The sequence below is a fragment of the Mastigoproctus giganteus genome, chromosome 10, assembly GCF_048544385.1.
Source record: "Mastigoproctus giganteus isolate SK-2022 chromosome 10, ASM4854438v1, whole genome shotgun sequence".
NCBI classification, from domain to species: domain Eukaryota; kingdom Metazoa; phylum Arthropoda; class Arachnida; order Uropygi; family Thelyphonidae; genus Mastigoproctus; species Mastigoproctus giganteus.
This window is the reverse complement of record NC_143584.1, coordinates 188,462,988-188,481,489: the sequence shown is the minus strand read 5'-3', so window position 1 is coordinate 188,481,489 and position 18,502 is coordinate 188,462,988. Positions and strand designations below refer to the sequence as shown.

Here is an 18,502-nt window from a genome sequence, read left to right as displayed (position 1 = left end):
TCTTATTGATGTTTGTTCAACTGTTTCGTTTATTCCTAATGGCTCTACTCAGCAATCTTTCCATTCTTCAGAAATATGAAAACTATGATCTCTCGTTTGACTTAATACTGATTAAAATTCCAGCAGTATGTAAATTATTTTGACTTAATTCAGAAGCTTTGAACGTTATCGATCATTCTACTAGTGATGATTCTACTAGTGATGATATTGATGATAGATCGAATATTAAATCTGGTTCTAAACTTCACAATGACACACCACCAACATTATTGTTCATTTGCAACGAAGTTTCGTCATTATTTTTCAATTTTGGAGTTTCATTTAAAAAAATCTGTTCACAACTTTGAACAGTTAAAAAAATCAGTTCACAAACAAGGTTGAGTCGAAGAAAGCTCTTTCGCCACTAATGGCGCTGATTTTGATTTTTACGATGTCTTTGAGAGTATAAGAACATGCATTTTTTATGAAGATAATCCCTTTAGCTGTAGTGAAAAATATATCTGAAATGATACGTTGGTGAGTTTGCCATGATACGTATGATACACGCAGTGCTGAAGCAAGGCCAGGTAATTTTTTTTTTTTTTTTTTTTTTTTAATTTAGAGGCCCACATCTTGCTGAAGTATTATTAAATCTGGTTCTAAACTTCACGATGACCCAGCACCACCATTATTGTTGGTTTGCAACGAATTTTCGTCATTATTTTTCGATTTTGGAGTTTCAGTTTAAAAAAAAATCAGTTCACAGCTTAGCTCCTATGCAGTCAGAAGGTTGAGTCGAAGAAAGCTCTTTCGCCACTGATGACGCTGATTCTGATGTTGATGACGGAATGGCAAGCATGGATCTTTCCAAATTCTTTGAGAGTGTAAGAACATGCATTTTTTATGAAGATAATCCATTTAGCTCTAGTGAAAATTATAACGTCTTAAAGATAAAAAAGAAATATGAGATTAAAACCAAAATAAACTCTTATGAATATAAATTTGATTGCTTAAAGATCCACGAACATATGAAGTCCGGTGTAGCTATATTGATGGTATATGTCTACTAACAGCATACTCATCAGATTGGCTAACATTATGTGGCTTGTACATTTAATATTCATTGATTGATCATAATATAAGTGAATTGATTGAATATGAGCAAATGATTAGAGAAAAACTTAAATTAAAGTAGTAATTTCCATATTGGATGGGAGACGACATTTACAGCCTCTTTGGAAAGCAGAGGTCACCTGTCGGGGAAACACCTGAAAAACCCGAGAAAGGCCTTAATGATCCTGCTGATCCTGCAAAGTAAGTTCAATTTATTTAATAATCGAAGACATCCTACCTCACCGTTTCAGAAAGATTTAATGGGAAGTTTCTTTTGGACCAGGATTTCCCAGCTGGAAAACTTGTCTTCCACCACAAGAGAGAGAACGACAACTTTAGCTACCTCAATATGGATGCAGCTCCTACTTGACATAATCGAAAATCAACGATTAGTACTCATAGTTATAATGGTCATAGACCAAATCTCAACATCGTCCATTCGTATCACTGGCGAATATCCGGGATAGAACTCCAGACAACTCCGATGCTCTGCACGAATCTGATAGATGAAGTCGGAGACTTCATCTATCAGAAGATTCCTCCTAAACCAAATGCTAACTTAAGTACAGCCCTTCTTATTACCAGCCTGTGTGTGTGTGTGTGTGTGTGTGTGTGTGTGTGTGTGTGTGTGTGTGTGTGTGTGTGTGTGTGTGTGTGTGTGTGTGTGTGTGTGTGTGTGTGTGAGAACGCGCGCGCTATTCTCATATGCTATAAGCGAATACAACAAACGCTTATAAGAACTTTATAAGCGAACACGACAAAAACGTAGTGATACCAGATTTGCCTATGCCATATTGTGAAATACAGCCTAGTGTGTCTACCAGCTGTGCGCTACCCATTAAGTTGAAAAGTTACACTGAACCCTAGACCATCTCTTATTGTTGTGCCTGGTGATAAAATCCTTTTGTTGTGTTTGGAGGTGAAGTCTTTCGTATCCATGCTTCTGCAGACCACAACTCATCTGTGTAAGGTCATTCAGCATGCCCAAATAATTAATTCTGATGTGACCCTCTGGTTTTTCGCCGTGATGCCACAGTTGCAACATTAGCTAATACTGTACTGCTCATCTAGTTGCATTAAAGATTTTTTCTTTCTATCTCTTTTAATTTTAGACTTATGGAACATTGAAGAAAAAATTATTGCTAATTGAAATTGAAAAAAAAAATGATTATTGAAAAAATACTACCTCTAATGTATTTCATAACAGAAGCTGCCTGTACAAAACGCAAGTTATATTGAGTGTTTGATGTTCCTATGTTTGCATTGCACTTCCTGGAGGAAGTGCAAGATACAATAGCATTGCAGACAACGGGAAATATGGCAGAATATTGCAGTTACTTTTAGAACATGTTTCTAGTATTTTTCGACATTTTAAAGAAAGGCAAAATTAAAAACATGGTAATTTTATTTGCAAATGGCAAAAAAGGTATGTTATATTGGTTTCAATGGAAGAAATTTTTATTAAGAATGTTTAATTAACAATATAAACAACGAATTAATAAAAGTGTACATTTTAGGTATAAAAATCGCTCGGCTAGCATTGTAACTTATTAGAAATAATTGTTCAATATACAGTACTGTATTTGGTTTCAAAATACTAGTTGATTAAAAGTGGTGGGTAAATAATAGTTATAATTTATTTATTGATTTTTAAGGTAAGGGAATTACAATTAATTCAAGCTTTAGAAAAAGGTGGGGGAGTCCCATATTTGTTTAAATTCATGGCGGAGAAAGGGGTTGACATTTTAAAATGGCGGAAAACATTGCTTTATCAGATGAATCCGAATCAGATTGGTATGTTTGATACTAAAATGAAACACTGAACAGTCCCGTATTTCATAAATATATTTTTCTTTTATTTATTGATTATTTATTTTATTTTATTTATTTATTTTTATTTATTATTTATTTTATTTTTATTTATTTTTATTTATTATTTATTTTATTTTTATTTATTTTTATTTATTATTTGTTTTATTTTATTTATTATTTGTTTTATTTTATTTATTATTTGTTTTATTTTATTTATTTATTTATTTTTATTTTATTTTTTGTGGGTGGGTGCCAGCAATCCGGCTCCCAGGCTGCCCAGGTCTGGGCAGCCTGGGAGCGGGATTGCTAGCACCCAATAATCTCGCACCCACCAGAGGTAGTGGGTCCACTTGCACTGATAGAACTAGTGGACCCAGGCCTGGCTTTACATGGATGGGTACCGCGTAGCATTTGCCCATTAGGTCGCTGCTCCCTGGTGGCAGAGTCGCCTTACATGACAACACACTACACTTCACTAACATACATATACAGTACCTACATATTCAGGCCGATATATTGCGATTTCTTCTTTCCCCACAAAGTAAACAGGTGGAGATAGACCAAAGTCTGGGATATACATACATACATATTATGTAAAATACGTGAAATGACTAACTGTACATGGTTGTATAATTTACAAATTTTATCTGCCCTGATTTAAATTCATCAGAGTATTCGTTGTGCTGCCTTTTGCTTTGTTACTTGTACCTTTTTGCCTTGTCACCAAATTCATAAATTGCACTCCATAAGTCATTTCCTTGTACATACTTGTATAAGAGGTATTTCGTTGATATTATTTTTGAGAGCTTCCTGTTCTGGAGGCACATACAATTCCAGTATGTGTTGTGTGTAATGTTATGAATTCATCTTACAGCACATCTTTGTGTTTTATATCTCGAAGATCTTTGTACGCCTTTGGAGACTTGATTCACGCTAGGTGTGCAGAGTCACGCAACTTTACAAACTATACGAACATCCGCCTAAGTCATCGAAGTTTTTTTATTGTGGAATCCATCCATAATGTGCTTTCTTTAGTATATGAGGATTACATTTACATTCCAGCAATTTACATAAACTCTCTGATCACTATCGATAGAGGAAAACACTTCAAGTTTATTTTCCTGAAGACATCACGTAATGACTTATAGAAGTCATTATTAGGTAATTTGTGGTATTAGGTCTCATATCTGGTTTTCGATTTCATAATAGCGAATATGTGTTTTCGGAAAAATCTAATATTCTTTTGTGTTTCTTCATTGCCGTGTCAAACACTAAATAGCAGCTAGTTCTGGGAAAAATATTTACGTATTACCCTGAAAACTTAAATTAGGACTGGTTCTAACGTCTAGGTCCCCAATATTTTCGATTTTTCTCTTTTACCACACATACTTTTCAAATCTATTCTTATTGGATTCGTTCCGTCATAATTCTTTCGTCAGTTTTAGAAAAAGTTAAATGGAAAGACATTGTGTCAGTTTAAAAAAATTAGAAAGACGCTGTGTCAGTTTTGACCCAGTGCCTTTCTAAATTTTTCCCCTTTCACTTCTGATTATGATTAAATATTGAATCAAATAATAATTTACTCATTTAGCAGATTAATTCAATCTTAGGTTTCGTTCGTGTTTGCCTATGATACAAAATATACGCGACCCATTTCTAACTGGATGCTATTATATCGATTGCCGTAAAAGCAGTTAAAATGATATTGTAACCTTCACTGGCCCCTTGGTAGCCGTACCAATGTATCAAAAACTTTATCATACTGTAAAATCTGTTTTGTTCCTTCCTGTGACAGTATTGTTTCAAGTGCCTACATATCACCTATTTATTTTCGAACCAAAAAAACATTTCTTTATACCTTTTAATGAAGCAAAAGTAGTTTACCTTCAAAAGTTAATGGAAACTTTTATTTGTTATCAATATCGCATGCGTGTATTTGTACCAGTCCAAATGTCTTGAGAAAATCATGGAACCATTATGTTCTGAGTTCTAATTTTTAATAAGGTTACTGTTGATATGGGAAGAGAAATAGGAGATTTGTTATTGTTATGCCTTTGGCCTAATGTATAAGAGGTGAAAATGCTTTTTATTCAATGTTAAACAAAAGCGTTTTAGCATTTTCTGAGATTGAGTTTTCAGATTTATCATGTAAAATTTTTGTTAGCATTTAGTTTCTTAAAACTAAAATAAACTTCTGATTAAAATTTCATCTGATTATGCTAATTAACTAAACACTATTTTTTGTCCAAGTGAATATTTCAAGATTCGTGTGCATGTCTGCAATAACCTGTACGATTTTGATTACTTTAATATTAGGTTTCGATTTAATTTTTTGATCAGACAGTTTCTGCTATTATTTGATTTGATATTTTACTAAGGTTACTATAAAAGCAATGTCCTACATGTTTTCACAAAGCTGTATTTTTATATAAAGAATAAAGATATTGGTGGCATCTTTGCTCTTCTCAGACGACACACACAAGGGTACATAAATTTGGAAAAGGATGATTACAGGAATAACCTGCGTTGCGAAAGTGGATAGTTTGATTAAATTTCAAGGATTGGACAAATTATTAGTCCAATAATAACAAGTTTGTTTCTTTGCATAATTTTGTCAATACTAATACTAAATACTATTTTAAGAATATCCTTCCTTCTTTTTCTTATTATGCTAATGACATCGTCTTCCTACGTGCAGTGTTGTAGCAGTCTTCAAACATGGCTGCCTTCATCAATTTCCTTCAGAAACAGCATGTTATTTTTGAATTCTTGATATATTGTATATGCAAGAAGGAATTTATTGTAAACATGAGATGTAAGTGGACAATGCTGTCGACTGCAGGATAGTTGATCTCAGGGCGAACCAAATGGTGTCTCAGAAGACGGACACACATAAGGTAGTGTGTTCATATTCGTGTTCACATGAATATGTAAAGTTCGTGGAGTACTGGATCGAAGTAGAAAGTTATTATTATTATTATTATTATTATTATTATTATTGCTTTTTATATTATTTCTCCCTGATTTGGGGTTCCACCTCGTAACGGGTATTGCTACCAAGTACGCAGGGTGGTTGTTGTTATGTCTGGTGTTATCGTTGGTCGAGGAACTCTGACTATTTTACAGGTGTTCAGGATTCCGACTTTCTGGAGTTCCTTGTAGGTGTTCGCTGGTAGACCTATTACTGCTAGGCTGTTATGTAGGGTCTTTGGCACCATACCAGTGGTTGACAGGATGATCGGGATGGTCGTTATTTGTTGGCTTGTTGCATATGGCACATCTCGTTGATCTCCTGTTTTAGGTTCGTGTACTTCCTGATTCCTTCCCCATGGGTTTTCTGCAGGTTGCCAGTGTTGGGTACCGCTATATCAATCAGATAGGTAGCCTTTTCCTTCTTATCCACAAGGGTTATGTCCGGTTTGTTGTGCGGGATTGTCTTATCCCGTTATTATGGCGCGATCCCAGTACAGCTTGTGGGTTGGGGTCTCTAGTACTGCCTGGGGTTCGTACTTGTAGTACGGTACACTTTCTTTGATCAAAAATTTATTTGTTCGTACTTCGATCCATTTACTAATCTAGCTGGTAATTTAGCTGACTAATTTCCCTTGATGCAATCCGTGGTCTTGCATTTGTCTGGAGGGTTGAGTGCTAGACAGTAAACCACAGTGGACTCAGCTCATCTCCCTGACAGATTCCTCTCCTGATGGGGATCTGTGTGAATGGGGATCCTTATGTATGAACCTACAAAGGCACTTTCCTTTTCTTTTTATTATTATAGTTATTATAGTATATATGATATATTATAATAACTGTTATCTCAACACATGAAAACTTAAACGAGAAATTCAAATGAAATCCAAAACAAGTTTGAGGTGTTCACTATTTTCAAGATGCATCGGCTAACTTCGAAAAAGTCGTAGTATTCTTCAACTTGGCGCATCGTGACCTAAGGCACCAATGTGTCATTAATTAAATATCGAATCAAAGTTGTTAGTTCCAATATATTTTCTAACAAGGAAATTAAATTATCATTAAAGACAGGTTTATCTTTATGTTAGTCTGTTATTGTTCATTTGTTTCATGAAGCAGTATATTTTATTTCAATTTTGTTTATGATATCTGCATGATTCCTTTCACCTCAAAGGTGGTACTTGTGCATATGTCCGTTCCGATATTCCCTGTCAGAGACTTGGTAATTGGAATCTCCTCTTTTCGATCTTCTCCGGCTTAAAATCTCTCTACCTCATTGTGTCAAATTCATCTGTTGTCTCTACCGTTCTCCCAACTCCACTAATCACTTGGAACTCTGACCTCCTCTCTTCGCAACTTGACTTTCTCCATTGCAACTTTCTTAACAGTGAGATAATTTTCCTTGGTAATTTTAATGTTCACAACTCCAGCTGTCTTCCGTTTTCTAGTCACACCGACCCAGCTGGTCGAGATGCTGAGGCTTTTGCAATTACTAATGACCTTGCACAGATTGTTTATTTACCAACAACAATACCGGACAGTCCTAACCATGCAGCCAACACGCTTGATCTTTTTCTCACAAACAACCCTTCTGAGTACACGGTCGAAGTGAGTGGTCCTTTAGGCACCTCAGATCACAACTTGGTGATTGTCTCTTCTCCAATGGAGCCTTTATCTAATGGCTATTCCCAACCTTGTATTATTTAATATTACAAGAATGCAAAATGGGATGACCTGCGAGATTTCTTTTCTTCTTTTTCTTGGTCGGATTACTGTTTCAAAACTTCTGATGTCAACGTTTGCTCAGATCGTGTGGGTGAAATTATTCTTGTAGCAATTGAATCCTTTATTCCACACTCCACTTTAAAATATCGTCCTTTATCTAAACCTTGGTTTTCCAATAAATGTGCTGAGGCTGTTCAAGAGAAGAACGTTGCATATCATAATTGGCTTGTTTCCAAATCTTCAGTTTCATTTTCTGCCTACACCAAAACTCGCAACAATTGTAAAGCAGTTATTAATCAGTCCAAACTAAATTTTGAACAGGCTAAGAGTAGAAAACTTGCTTCTTGCCCTGATGGTAGCCGAGCATTCTGGTCTCTTGCCAAAACTATTGGCCTCAACTTTTCCTATCTCTGCTCCCACCTCTGTCAAAACCCAGATGGTTCTGTTGTCACTTCAGTCAAGGATAAAGCTGACCTGCTAACATCCCATGTTTCTTCGAACTCGTGTATTAATGATCTTGGTAAAACACCTCCCATCATTCCCAACACGCTCCATTCAATGCTTCCTGTGGGCTTCCGTCAAAAGGATCTCAGAAGAATTTTGACGACTCTTGATGCTCAGAAAGCTCCAGGTCCTGATGGCATTTCTTCACTTGTTCTCAAAATCTGTGCTCCTGAACTGACTCCTGTTCTTTGCCGCCTTTTTTCACTTTCTTATTCCAAAGGTGTTTTTCCTTCTGCTTGGAAATTTGCTCATATCCAGCCAGTTCCTAAAAAGGGTGACAAATTCCTCCCATCCAATTATCGTCCCATTCAATTACTTCTACTCTTTCTAAAGTAATGGAGAAATCAATTAACCGCCGCCAACTCTTAAACTACCTAGAAACTTTCCGTCTGATCAATGATCGCCAGTATGGATTCCGTCAGTGTCGATCCACTGGTGATATTCTGGCTTATGTTACCCATTTACAAATTCAATGGAAAAGTTTAGGGAAACACAAGCAGTTGCTCTTGACATCTGAAAGGCTTTCAATCGTGTTTGGCATAAAGGTCTTCTAAACAAGCTTCCATTGTATGGTTTGCCAACTGTTTTTGTAATTGGTTATCCAGTTTTCTCTGTGACCGCTCACTGAGGATGATGGTAATGGCTCTCTGTCTTCTAACTTTTCCACTAATGCTGGTGTCCCCTAAGTTTCAGTTCTTTCCCCAACTCTTTTCCTCTTGTATATTAATGACCTTCTTCCATTGACTGGAAATCCTATCCATAGTTTTGCCGATGATAGCACATTGCATTCTACTTTTCATTTTGAGAAACCGTGCCCTGCTCAATCAGCTTCAACTTCTCGAATATCCGCTACCAATTCCTTAAATGCCGATCTCCAGTAGGGCAAAGACAACTTAGTTGATTTCAACCCTTTTAAAACCCAGTCTTGTCTTATATCTCGCAAAAAGGATTCTTCTGGTCCTATGCTTATCTTTGGTGACACTCCAATTTCTAGGCAAGATGATATATCTCTTTTGGGGATTACCCTGACTTCTAATCTCTCTTGGCACAAACACATTACAAATATTGCTTCCTCTGCTTCTAAAAAACTTGGTTTTCTCTTTCGCTCTCGGTGTTACTTTTCTTCTAAACAGCTGTTCACTTTGTACAAATCGAAAATCCGCCCTACCATGGAATTTTGTTCCCACAACCGGGTTGGTGCCCCCAAAACCTCTCTCAGACTTCTAGATTCCATTCAGAAGAGGGCAGTTTGGTTAATTAATGACTCATCTCTAACAGAGTCTCTCCACTCGCTGTCTCATAGACGTACTGTTTCTGCTGCATGCCTTTTCTACAGATACTTCCACGGACACTGTTCTTCTGAATTGGCTTCTATAATTCCCGCTCTCTCTTTCAAAACAGTCCGAACACGTGCCGCCACCAGCCAACATCCATTTACTGTCCAACTTCAAACTCACAGAACCAACTCTTCATCTTCCTCGTTTATTCATTCAACTGCCGTTTTCTGGAACAACCTTCCTTCATACGTATTTCCTGAAAATTACAGTCAACAGAAGTTCAAGTCCAATGTCAACAAATATCTTCTTTCGTCTTCTCAACCTCCAACCCAAGCACGGTACTAAGTACTATAGGGTCTAACACCTCTCGTGTTTGGGGCTTTCATAAAAAAAAATTGATATAGCGTGATATTTTATGTAGTTTCTTTTCTGAATTCTTATACTTATTTGTTCTTGTTAAATGATTGGTTGTTCTTGTTAAATAAAATGGTTTTCCCCTCGAGTTTCCAGGACAGAAAACCATGCTGCCCTCGCTTTAGACCAACTAACTCAGCCACGTTGTGAAAAAGCTCATAAAAGATGATACTAAAACAAACAAACCTCACTATAGACGTCATCGATGGGATTCGAACTCGGGACTTTTCCATCAGGTGTAAGGAGGACTGCGGTTCTACCAGCGTGCTACCGCAAAGACTGGAAATTTTATTTACCAACCGAAAAATGTGCGCGCAGCAGTAGATGTCGGCATAATCACAAAACTGTAATCATGGCAGAATTTACCAATAAAATTGCATTGACTTGATTTTATCGTCGATGGACAGCCACTATGAGCATTTCGTCAAACATTGACCCTTAGGAAAATTGCCCGAGTCCAAAAGTAATGGTACAGTATTTTATTCCTTCATTCACCCCAGGGGAGGGTTCCCATCTGGTGAGTATGGGCTTGGCACACCCAGGGTCCTGAGCTGGATATCATCATTCTTCTCTTTCTTGGTGATTCCTTTCTACTTCTCTCTCTCTGTCTCTCTTTCTCTCAGGGTAACTCTGGAATTTTTTTGACTGGTGCAGCATAAGCCTCAGGCTTCCTTGCACCATACGGCTAATAATAATAATAATAATAATAATAATAATAATTTCTTGTGTTATTATGTAATAATTGTATACATCTACTCCATTTATGTCGACTGTTTGATTTAAGTTTAATATCTGTATCCATAAAAACCAGTTACCGTTGGAATTTACACAATGATCCCAACTAGCCTGCCGATCTGCAGCAATTTATAAAATTTTAATCCTGTCGTTGCTGAGCCAAAGTTGGCCACTCCTTGTCTCTTACAGCCTCGAAGCCCGTCATACAAGCAGAATCAACTCGAGGAGTATGCTGAGAGCACAGTGCGCATAAGTGCCAGGACTATACGGAAGCTAAGGGCTATCATAACTTTCTCAACGGCTGGTGTCACATGAAATTTATATTAATGCTTATCTATGGCGATGCCCTGTGATGGTTATCATTCGCACTGGAAATAAATAATTTTTAATGCTGGTTTCATTCTACTATGCCTATGTTTCGAATTATACAATTTTTAAATTCCAGATTGTTTTGATTTTTTACTTAATGATATATAATTTCAATGTATGGTATGAAAATTGTTTTTGTGACAGCATTCGTCCTAGACAAATTCAAACGTGTTTTTTTTTTTCTTTTAATTTAACACTTTTTTAGAACTCAATCTCATTATCAAAATGCTCATATACTTCATTTCAACTCATTTCACATTTCAATAAATTTTTTCTCATTCCATTTTCTTTTTTTCTAGAATCAGTGCTATACTTTTTTTTTTTTTCTTTTTGCATACGAAACTTCAGAAAAAGCTGGCTTTCTTCTACTCTAATAGTTTCTCAAGCTGCTGTAAGGATATGCAATTTCTAAGGCTGTGATGTATCCATTTCTGGATATATTTAATTATTTTTCATGCAAAATTTAAAAATTTTAAATCACCTTTGCTGGACATTTTTCCAGAAACTATTCAATGCTGGACATGGGATGAAAATGTTGGATTATCCATCGTAATGCTGTAGGTATGATTACTTTAGATACAAACATACTGTAACTGCTTTTGAAACTAATATTAATGTTAACTACTTGTAGAAACAAAGTATGTTTAATGAACTTTGAGTTTTTGCTACCTATACAAAAGATGCTTTTGTAATAACTTGTTTTAACTAACGGTATATTAAATAATGCATGTAATGATAGACTTTCGTTATAAACTACACTAGTAATACTATGGTTGCATAAATTGCAACTCTAAGCCAATGGTGCCAACATATCTTGGCAAGGGACCAAAACAAAATACTGAAGGTCACGGGCCGCAAGAAGAGGTCTTTGCACAAATTGTGCATTTTTGCCCTTTCTAGGTGCCCATTTAGACTGCAAAATTTCATAATCTGATTGTATATGGATATTACGTGATATGTATAAAAAATCAATAATTGTATTTCTATTGGTCTGATTTCAGTGAAATTTAGGTTGGCTCGATAAGTATGTTTAAAAGAGAATAATATAAAATGTCATGAGAATAAGACCACTGGGAGTCAAGTTGTTGATGCAGGCGGACACAGTGAAGACAAATATGCGCTTTACACATATACGCCCTCGAGGGTAGCACAGTTGATATAATCGCCGTTCTTCCCAAACTGGGTGGAAAAGACCTGAGTTCGAACCCGTCAATGATGCGAGCAATTTTTATGGCCTTTTTAAAGGTGCTGAATTAGTCGGTCCCATGAGAAGGCTTTTCTTCCCGGAAACTGGGGTTTTTAGTTTAGCAAACAGGCAAATTGACTACAGAATAAGAGTAATTTACAAACACAATGTACTAACGCCGCATAGCCATAGTTGCTTTGGTGCTTATTAAACATTTACATACTCGTATATGCAGACACACCGAAAAAATCAAATGTCTGTGCAAACCGCAAATATGAGTTTTATTATAATTTTTCATTTTTGCTATAATAAATTTTTTTTCGGAATTTCTTTAAATTATAGTATTGTTTCTCCTGTTTCGTCTGCAGTGTTCTGTATTTCAGCAGATTTTCTTTACAAGCAAAAGATAACACAAGTCAGTCGTCTGTTTAGACATTGCTCATATTATATTTATTGCAACAAAATTACAGTTTTCTTTTCTATAATTCATTTTGTCAAAAGATCATCCATTACTGTTACTTGTAAATAATTTACTGTCCTGTTATTGACCTAAAGAAAAGCCTTGTTGGTTGATATGGTACTAACGATTACTGCAGTTGTTGGAAGTGCGCCATTATGTCAGCATTGAAGTAATGCACTATTTGGGAGCTGGCAGTAATCCATAACGCGTAGATGTTAAAATGTTCCATTCATAGCTTCAAAGTTCAATGTCTTAAATACCTTTGTCAATTTTATATCAAATAATAACAGTAAAATTTTTCAAGAATTAGAAAAGAAGAAAATATTTATACCCGAAAACTGTGTATGTTTATTTTTCACTTTACGTGAATTATTAATATTTTTAATATTAATAATTAGGAGAATATTATAATAATAATAACGAGAATATTATTAATATTCTCGATATAGTATATTATTATTATTATTATTATTATTAGCCATATGGTGCAAGGAAGCCTGATGCTTATGCTGCGCCAGCCAAAAACAAAAATTCCCGAGTTACCCTGAGAGAGAGAGAGAGAAAGTGTCAGAAGTAGAAAGGAATCACCAAGAAAGAGAACAATGATGATATACATATCTTAAATAAACATCTTATTTAAGAATCAGGCATGTACTTGACATTAATCGTGGCACTTATTCCCTCAGCGGAATAATAATAATAATAATAATAAAAAGCTTCGTAATTAAGTCTTAACTTAATTTGGTTAAAATATTATTAATTGCGCTTAATTTTCCTATCAGTATATCAGTCTTTTGTAACTGAACTAGATTTTTATAATTCTGTCTTAAATTTTTATAATTCCCTTCCAACAGATTTTTAGATAAGCTCTGTCTGTCATATTGAACAAATGTATAGACACTACAGCATTACAACTGTTCAAGAAAACCAATTAGTTAAAACGTATTAGGTTCTATCGTGATTGGTAAATTCTAATTATTAATGTTCAGATATCCAATTCTGTTTTAACACTTTAAACTGATGTTTCTTCCTTTCAGGTATTGCCTTAACTTGCGCCTTCACACCAGGAATCATGATGATTGGTCGTTATTTCCATAAGAGAAGGGGTTTAGCTAATGGACTAGGTATGGCGGGTAACGCCATAGGAGGGATCATCATGCCTCTAGTAGCCAACAGCATAGTTACCGAATATGGCATCAAAGGAGGATGGTGCCTAATGGGAGGACTTCTTTTGCATGCCTGTGTTGGGGTTATGTTGTGGCAACCAGTGGAATGGCACATGAGGGAAGAAATTCAGCCTGAAGATGAAATGCAATCCGAAGACCAAGATATTGTAGAAAAGGAAGAGGAGAAAGAAAAGAACATTGAATTGTCTACCGTAGAGAGGTCTTTCTTAATGCCAAGAGCAGCGTCTGTGGATGAACTTGTTCTCTACCGTATCACATCTTCACTCAAAGATATTCCCGTCCAGTTCAGTGGGATCAGAAGAGGAAAAGCAAAACTTCCGGATTGCAGTTCGTTGCCTTTTCTTTCACGAAAGGAAAATGACTCAATGTCAAGAGTTCATAGTGCTGAAACTGTTGCTGCCTTCACTAATAAATCAAAAGAAAGTCTGTCCCTGAAAAAAAAGTCTTTCACGTCCTCTTTTGTTTATCTAAGTACTTTTGATGTTGGTTCGCCACCTGCTCCTGTGTTAACGGACAAGTTTTTATCACAAAAACAATTAACGTCCTCAAATGGGAACTCAACTCAGATTGCAAAATCTTTAAAGACCAAAGAAGGCTCATGGTTCTCAAGATTACCCATCGATACAACCGTCCTGAGTAATAATGTTTTTCATGTGCTCACATGTTCATTTACGTTTCACTTCTTAGGCTACCCTGGAACTCAAATTTACCTTCCTTTCAGAGCAACTATGTTAGGTTTAACAAAAAGCCACACTGCCTCACTTTTATCCATCTTGGCCTTATCTGATCTTTTGGGACGAGTTACGTGCAGTTGGCTGTCCGATTTTCATTTGTGTCCGCGGAAGTATTGGTTCATAGGAGGGCTATGTATGTCTGGCGTTTGTGCCTTTTCGCTACAGTTTTGCCATAACTACCTCACTTTGGCTATTGGATCAGGTGCCTTTGGCTTGTCTTCAGGAGCTTACATAGGACTTGTAGTAGTTATGTTTGCAGACGTTTTCGGAGGGGATAAAGTCGCTCAAGCATATAGTCTGGCCACAGTGTTTGGTGGAGTAATGTCTCTTGGGGGCCCTCCACTAATAGGTAAGTTGTTCTTTCAGCTCAGTTTGACTTATTTAAATTATATAGAATCATTGATATTAGTTCAGTAAATTAAGTTAAATTGGTTAGGTTTGTAATAAATTTAATAAAATATCTGTATAAAGATTACATAAGTTATTTTTTAAAATTATTTTGCGATCAACCTTATGAGCACCACTGCCACTATATTTCCAAAAGGTAACCGAATACTTGCATGTTTCAAAAGATTCAGTACTGATACAATATTTAATTTTATCAATATTATTGACTAATTGATTTTTACTAATTTATATTGATAATTTATTGTAATATTAAGTTATTGATACAATATTTAATAACTTTTCGTCCTACTTTTGACCTTAATTACGCACTGTATGCTCACTGGTAGACTCTGAACCAATTTTTGATAACAGGAAAATGTATTTTGGTCCTTTTCAGAGGTTTCCAAACTTTCTCGGTTCACAGCACCCTTAGTGTCTCAGTAATTTTTTCACGGTGCCCCTAGGCCAAAAGAAATACCTAACAATTCCGTTTATTAAGTAGTTATGGCTAAACAACTTAATAAGTATTTGTGTCCTAACAACTTAGTAGCCGTTTGAAAAAAATAATACACATAAATTGAAAGAAAAAAATAATATTTTTATTTCATTCTTAAATAACCACAATTACTTAGTAACTTATTATTTTTTCTAAAATTTAAAATATATCCCGCTGCACTCCTGTGAGTTCCCTGCAGTGCCTCGGGGTGCCGCGGCGCACAATTTGGGAACCGCAGGTCTCTTCTATTCTAGTCTATTCAGCTAAATTACCAAAGCGGTAAAAAAAAAAAAAAAAAATATATATATATATATATATATATATATATAAATAAATATAAGCTATTTTATTAGGGTCACCTGGAAATGTAATTTAAACTATCCATGTGTAGTGCGTCTGTAAATTGCGTGTGTTCTCTGGTCGATTTGCCTGCTTTGCTGGACGAAAAACCCCTGGTTCCTAGGAAAAAACCTTGCTATCTACGCCTGAGACTGACTAATTCAGCCACGGAGTGAAAAAAGTTTCTCGCGTCATCGAGGGGATTCGAACTCGGGCCTTTTCCACTTGGCGTGGAAAGGAAGGTGACGATACGACTGTGCTACCCCGCAGTCTAACGCAGCGGTCAGTTCAACTATTGATTGAAGATCTGTTGGCCTGGCTCAAAGCCGATTAAGTTCCAATTCATCCCAAAGGTGTTTAATGACACTGCCCATGTCTTCGGATCAAGTCACTACAAGCTATGCAGTATGACATGGTGCATTGTCACGTTGAAACACAAAAGAGTTCACCCTATATTGCTTTTAAGAAAAGTTAAATTGTCAAGAATGTCAATATAACGTATAACATTCATTGTTCGAGCAACGACGACCAGTTGTCAAAGTCCAGACAGCGAGAAACAACCCCCAGATGGTGGTAGCATCCCCACTAAACTTCACAGTTGGATAGCACACTCTGGTAAATAACGATTCCAAGCATCTACCAGATCTGAACACCGCCACGAGCTGTATACGTGATTCGGCACTCCATAACACAATTTTCCAACATTCCAAGGACCGATTACTATGGATTATGCACGAAGCAAATTGACGCTGTGCATTGCACGCTATGATGTTCGGTTTGTGTGCTGCAGCTCTTCCATAAAACCAATACAATATACCTCCCTAGTCTCTACATATCACTGTTCTAGCAACGACGACCAATTGTCAAAGCCCAGACGACGAGAAACAATCCCCATATCATAGATTTACTAATATCAGTTCCTGTGGCTTCCGTGAACTCATGGTTGACAGTATTCGATAAGGACTGAGGGATCTATGTATCGTTCTCCTGAGCACCCTCCGGTAGTCTCCTTCCGCCAGTTTAATTTAAAACACCATGACCTTTTCATTTCTTCAGCCGATGGCTGACGAAATGGCACGTTTTCCTACGATGGCACGAACAGATCAACCGCCATTATGACAAACTATGATGACCGGACCAATCTATTGTGTTTCATTGATCTGCTTGCTTTTACTATAATCAAAATAGTCGATAATACAAAAACAGACAACCACAAGATAGTAATTTTTTTATACATATAGACCTCACTAGTGTATTAAATGTTTTGATAAATTATCATTCCTTGATTGGCAAGAGCTGAATGACACTTATTCCTGACAGTAGATGGCGGGTATGATTAATTTTTTTCAAAACTCCAGTAGTGTCTGGATACTTTTGGCAATATAGTGTGCCCTGATGGGTAGCACGAGGGCACACTATATTGCAAAAAGTATCCAAACCATATTGCCAAAAGTATCCAAACTATATTGCCAAAACTGTCCACACTGTATTGCCAAAAGTATCGTGTACATATCACTGTTATACTACCCACGAGGGCACACGAGTTGTTATAATCACTGTCCTCCACACATCAGTTTGAATCTCTTCAATATCACCAGGAATTTTTATAGGTCTTTTCACAACGTGGCTGAGTTAGTCGGTCTCGGAAGAGGGTAGCATTGTTTTTTTTCTCTCTAAGAAACTTGGATTTTTCGTCCAGAAAACAGCAAATCGACCACAATACACTATTTACAGACTTATTACATACGGCGCAATGTGATCTAAGTCTCTCATGCTCCTAAAACCCTACAACCACCAACCAATTAGTGTATATATTTTATTCACAAATAAAACATAAACGAGTATTATATACCAGTAAGGGAAATAAAGCTTGGCCCTATGATTACCGTTGGTTAAAAAAACCCTGTTTTATTAGAACCAACTAAGAACTAGTTTGTATGCTCATGTGTATTACGTTCATAAATTGTGCGTGTTCTCTTGTTGATTTGTCTGTTTTGTTGGACGAAATACCAAAGTTTCTAGGGAAGAAAAAAAACCTGGAGTGTCCTGATTTCCACGCCTGATTGTCGATCTCAAGCGTGGAAACCTTGCTGTCCACTGCTGAAACCGACTAACCCAGCCACAGAGTGGAAAAAATCCCATAAAAGTACCTCGCCTCGTTGACGGAATTCGAACCTGCTGTTGTACTTTAAAAAGAGGACACACATCAGATTATCCTTCAGGAAATGGATCCAAACTGTCTATAATTGCGTTCTACAATGAGCTCCTCCATTGCAACTGGCTATTCTGACTGGAGGTATGTTAGCCTTGAGCAGTGGCACATTCTGTTTTCATCTGCTTATCGATAAAACAAACAACCGCGAAGAGGCCCTGAAGACTTAAAACTGGCCAGTAACAAAATTTGACCAAACCATTTTTACTGACCTATTGACATGCATTAAGTTTCAAACTTTTTCTGACCAACATGCACCCGTTTCCTACCACATTGCTGGTGATGGCTAGCTGCCTAGCCTTGTCTTTAAATATGTTACTTTTACAGTACAATTACCAGATCACAAATGGACAAGTCTCTTTATAGCATGTTTTGAATAGTGCCATTAGTTCAGCTTTTCATTTTTTACACCCGGTTTGTGGGTGTCGTCATACAGGTATTTTAATATTCATTGAGTTTATAGGTACTCAATGTAGTGAAATATAGTTGTTCACAACTATATTTCACTTTATTTCTGATTCAGAAAATTACGAATAAATTATAATTACAGTATATAGAATTAATATTACCTTGATGAAAGCCTGCCATCACAGTATTTTTTTA

At 36.3% G+C, this 18,502-nt stretch overlaps 1 protein-coding gene across 1 annotated transcript in view; it reads left to right on the top strand.

The window, feature by feature from the left end:
• The window catches only part of LOC150079658 (monocarboxylate transporter 12-like), an 88,014-nt gene that overhangs the window by 58,066 nt on the left and 11,446 nt on the right, over positions 1–18,502 (top strand). The window contains exon 3 of the mRNA XM_090382549.1: positions 13,582–14,814. Coding sequence (XP_090238675.1) covers positions 13,582–14,814 — 1,233 coding nt within the window. The remainder of the gene's footprint in view (positions 1–13,581; positions 14,815–18,502) is intronic.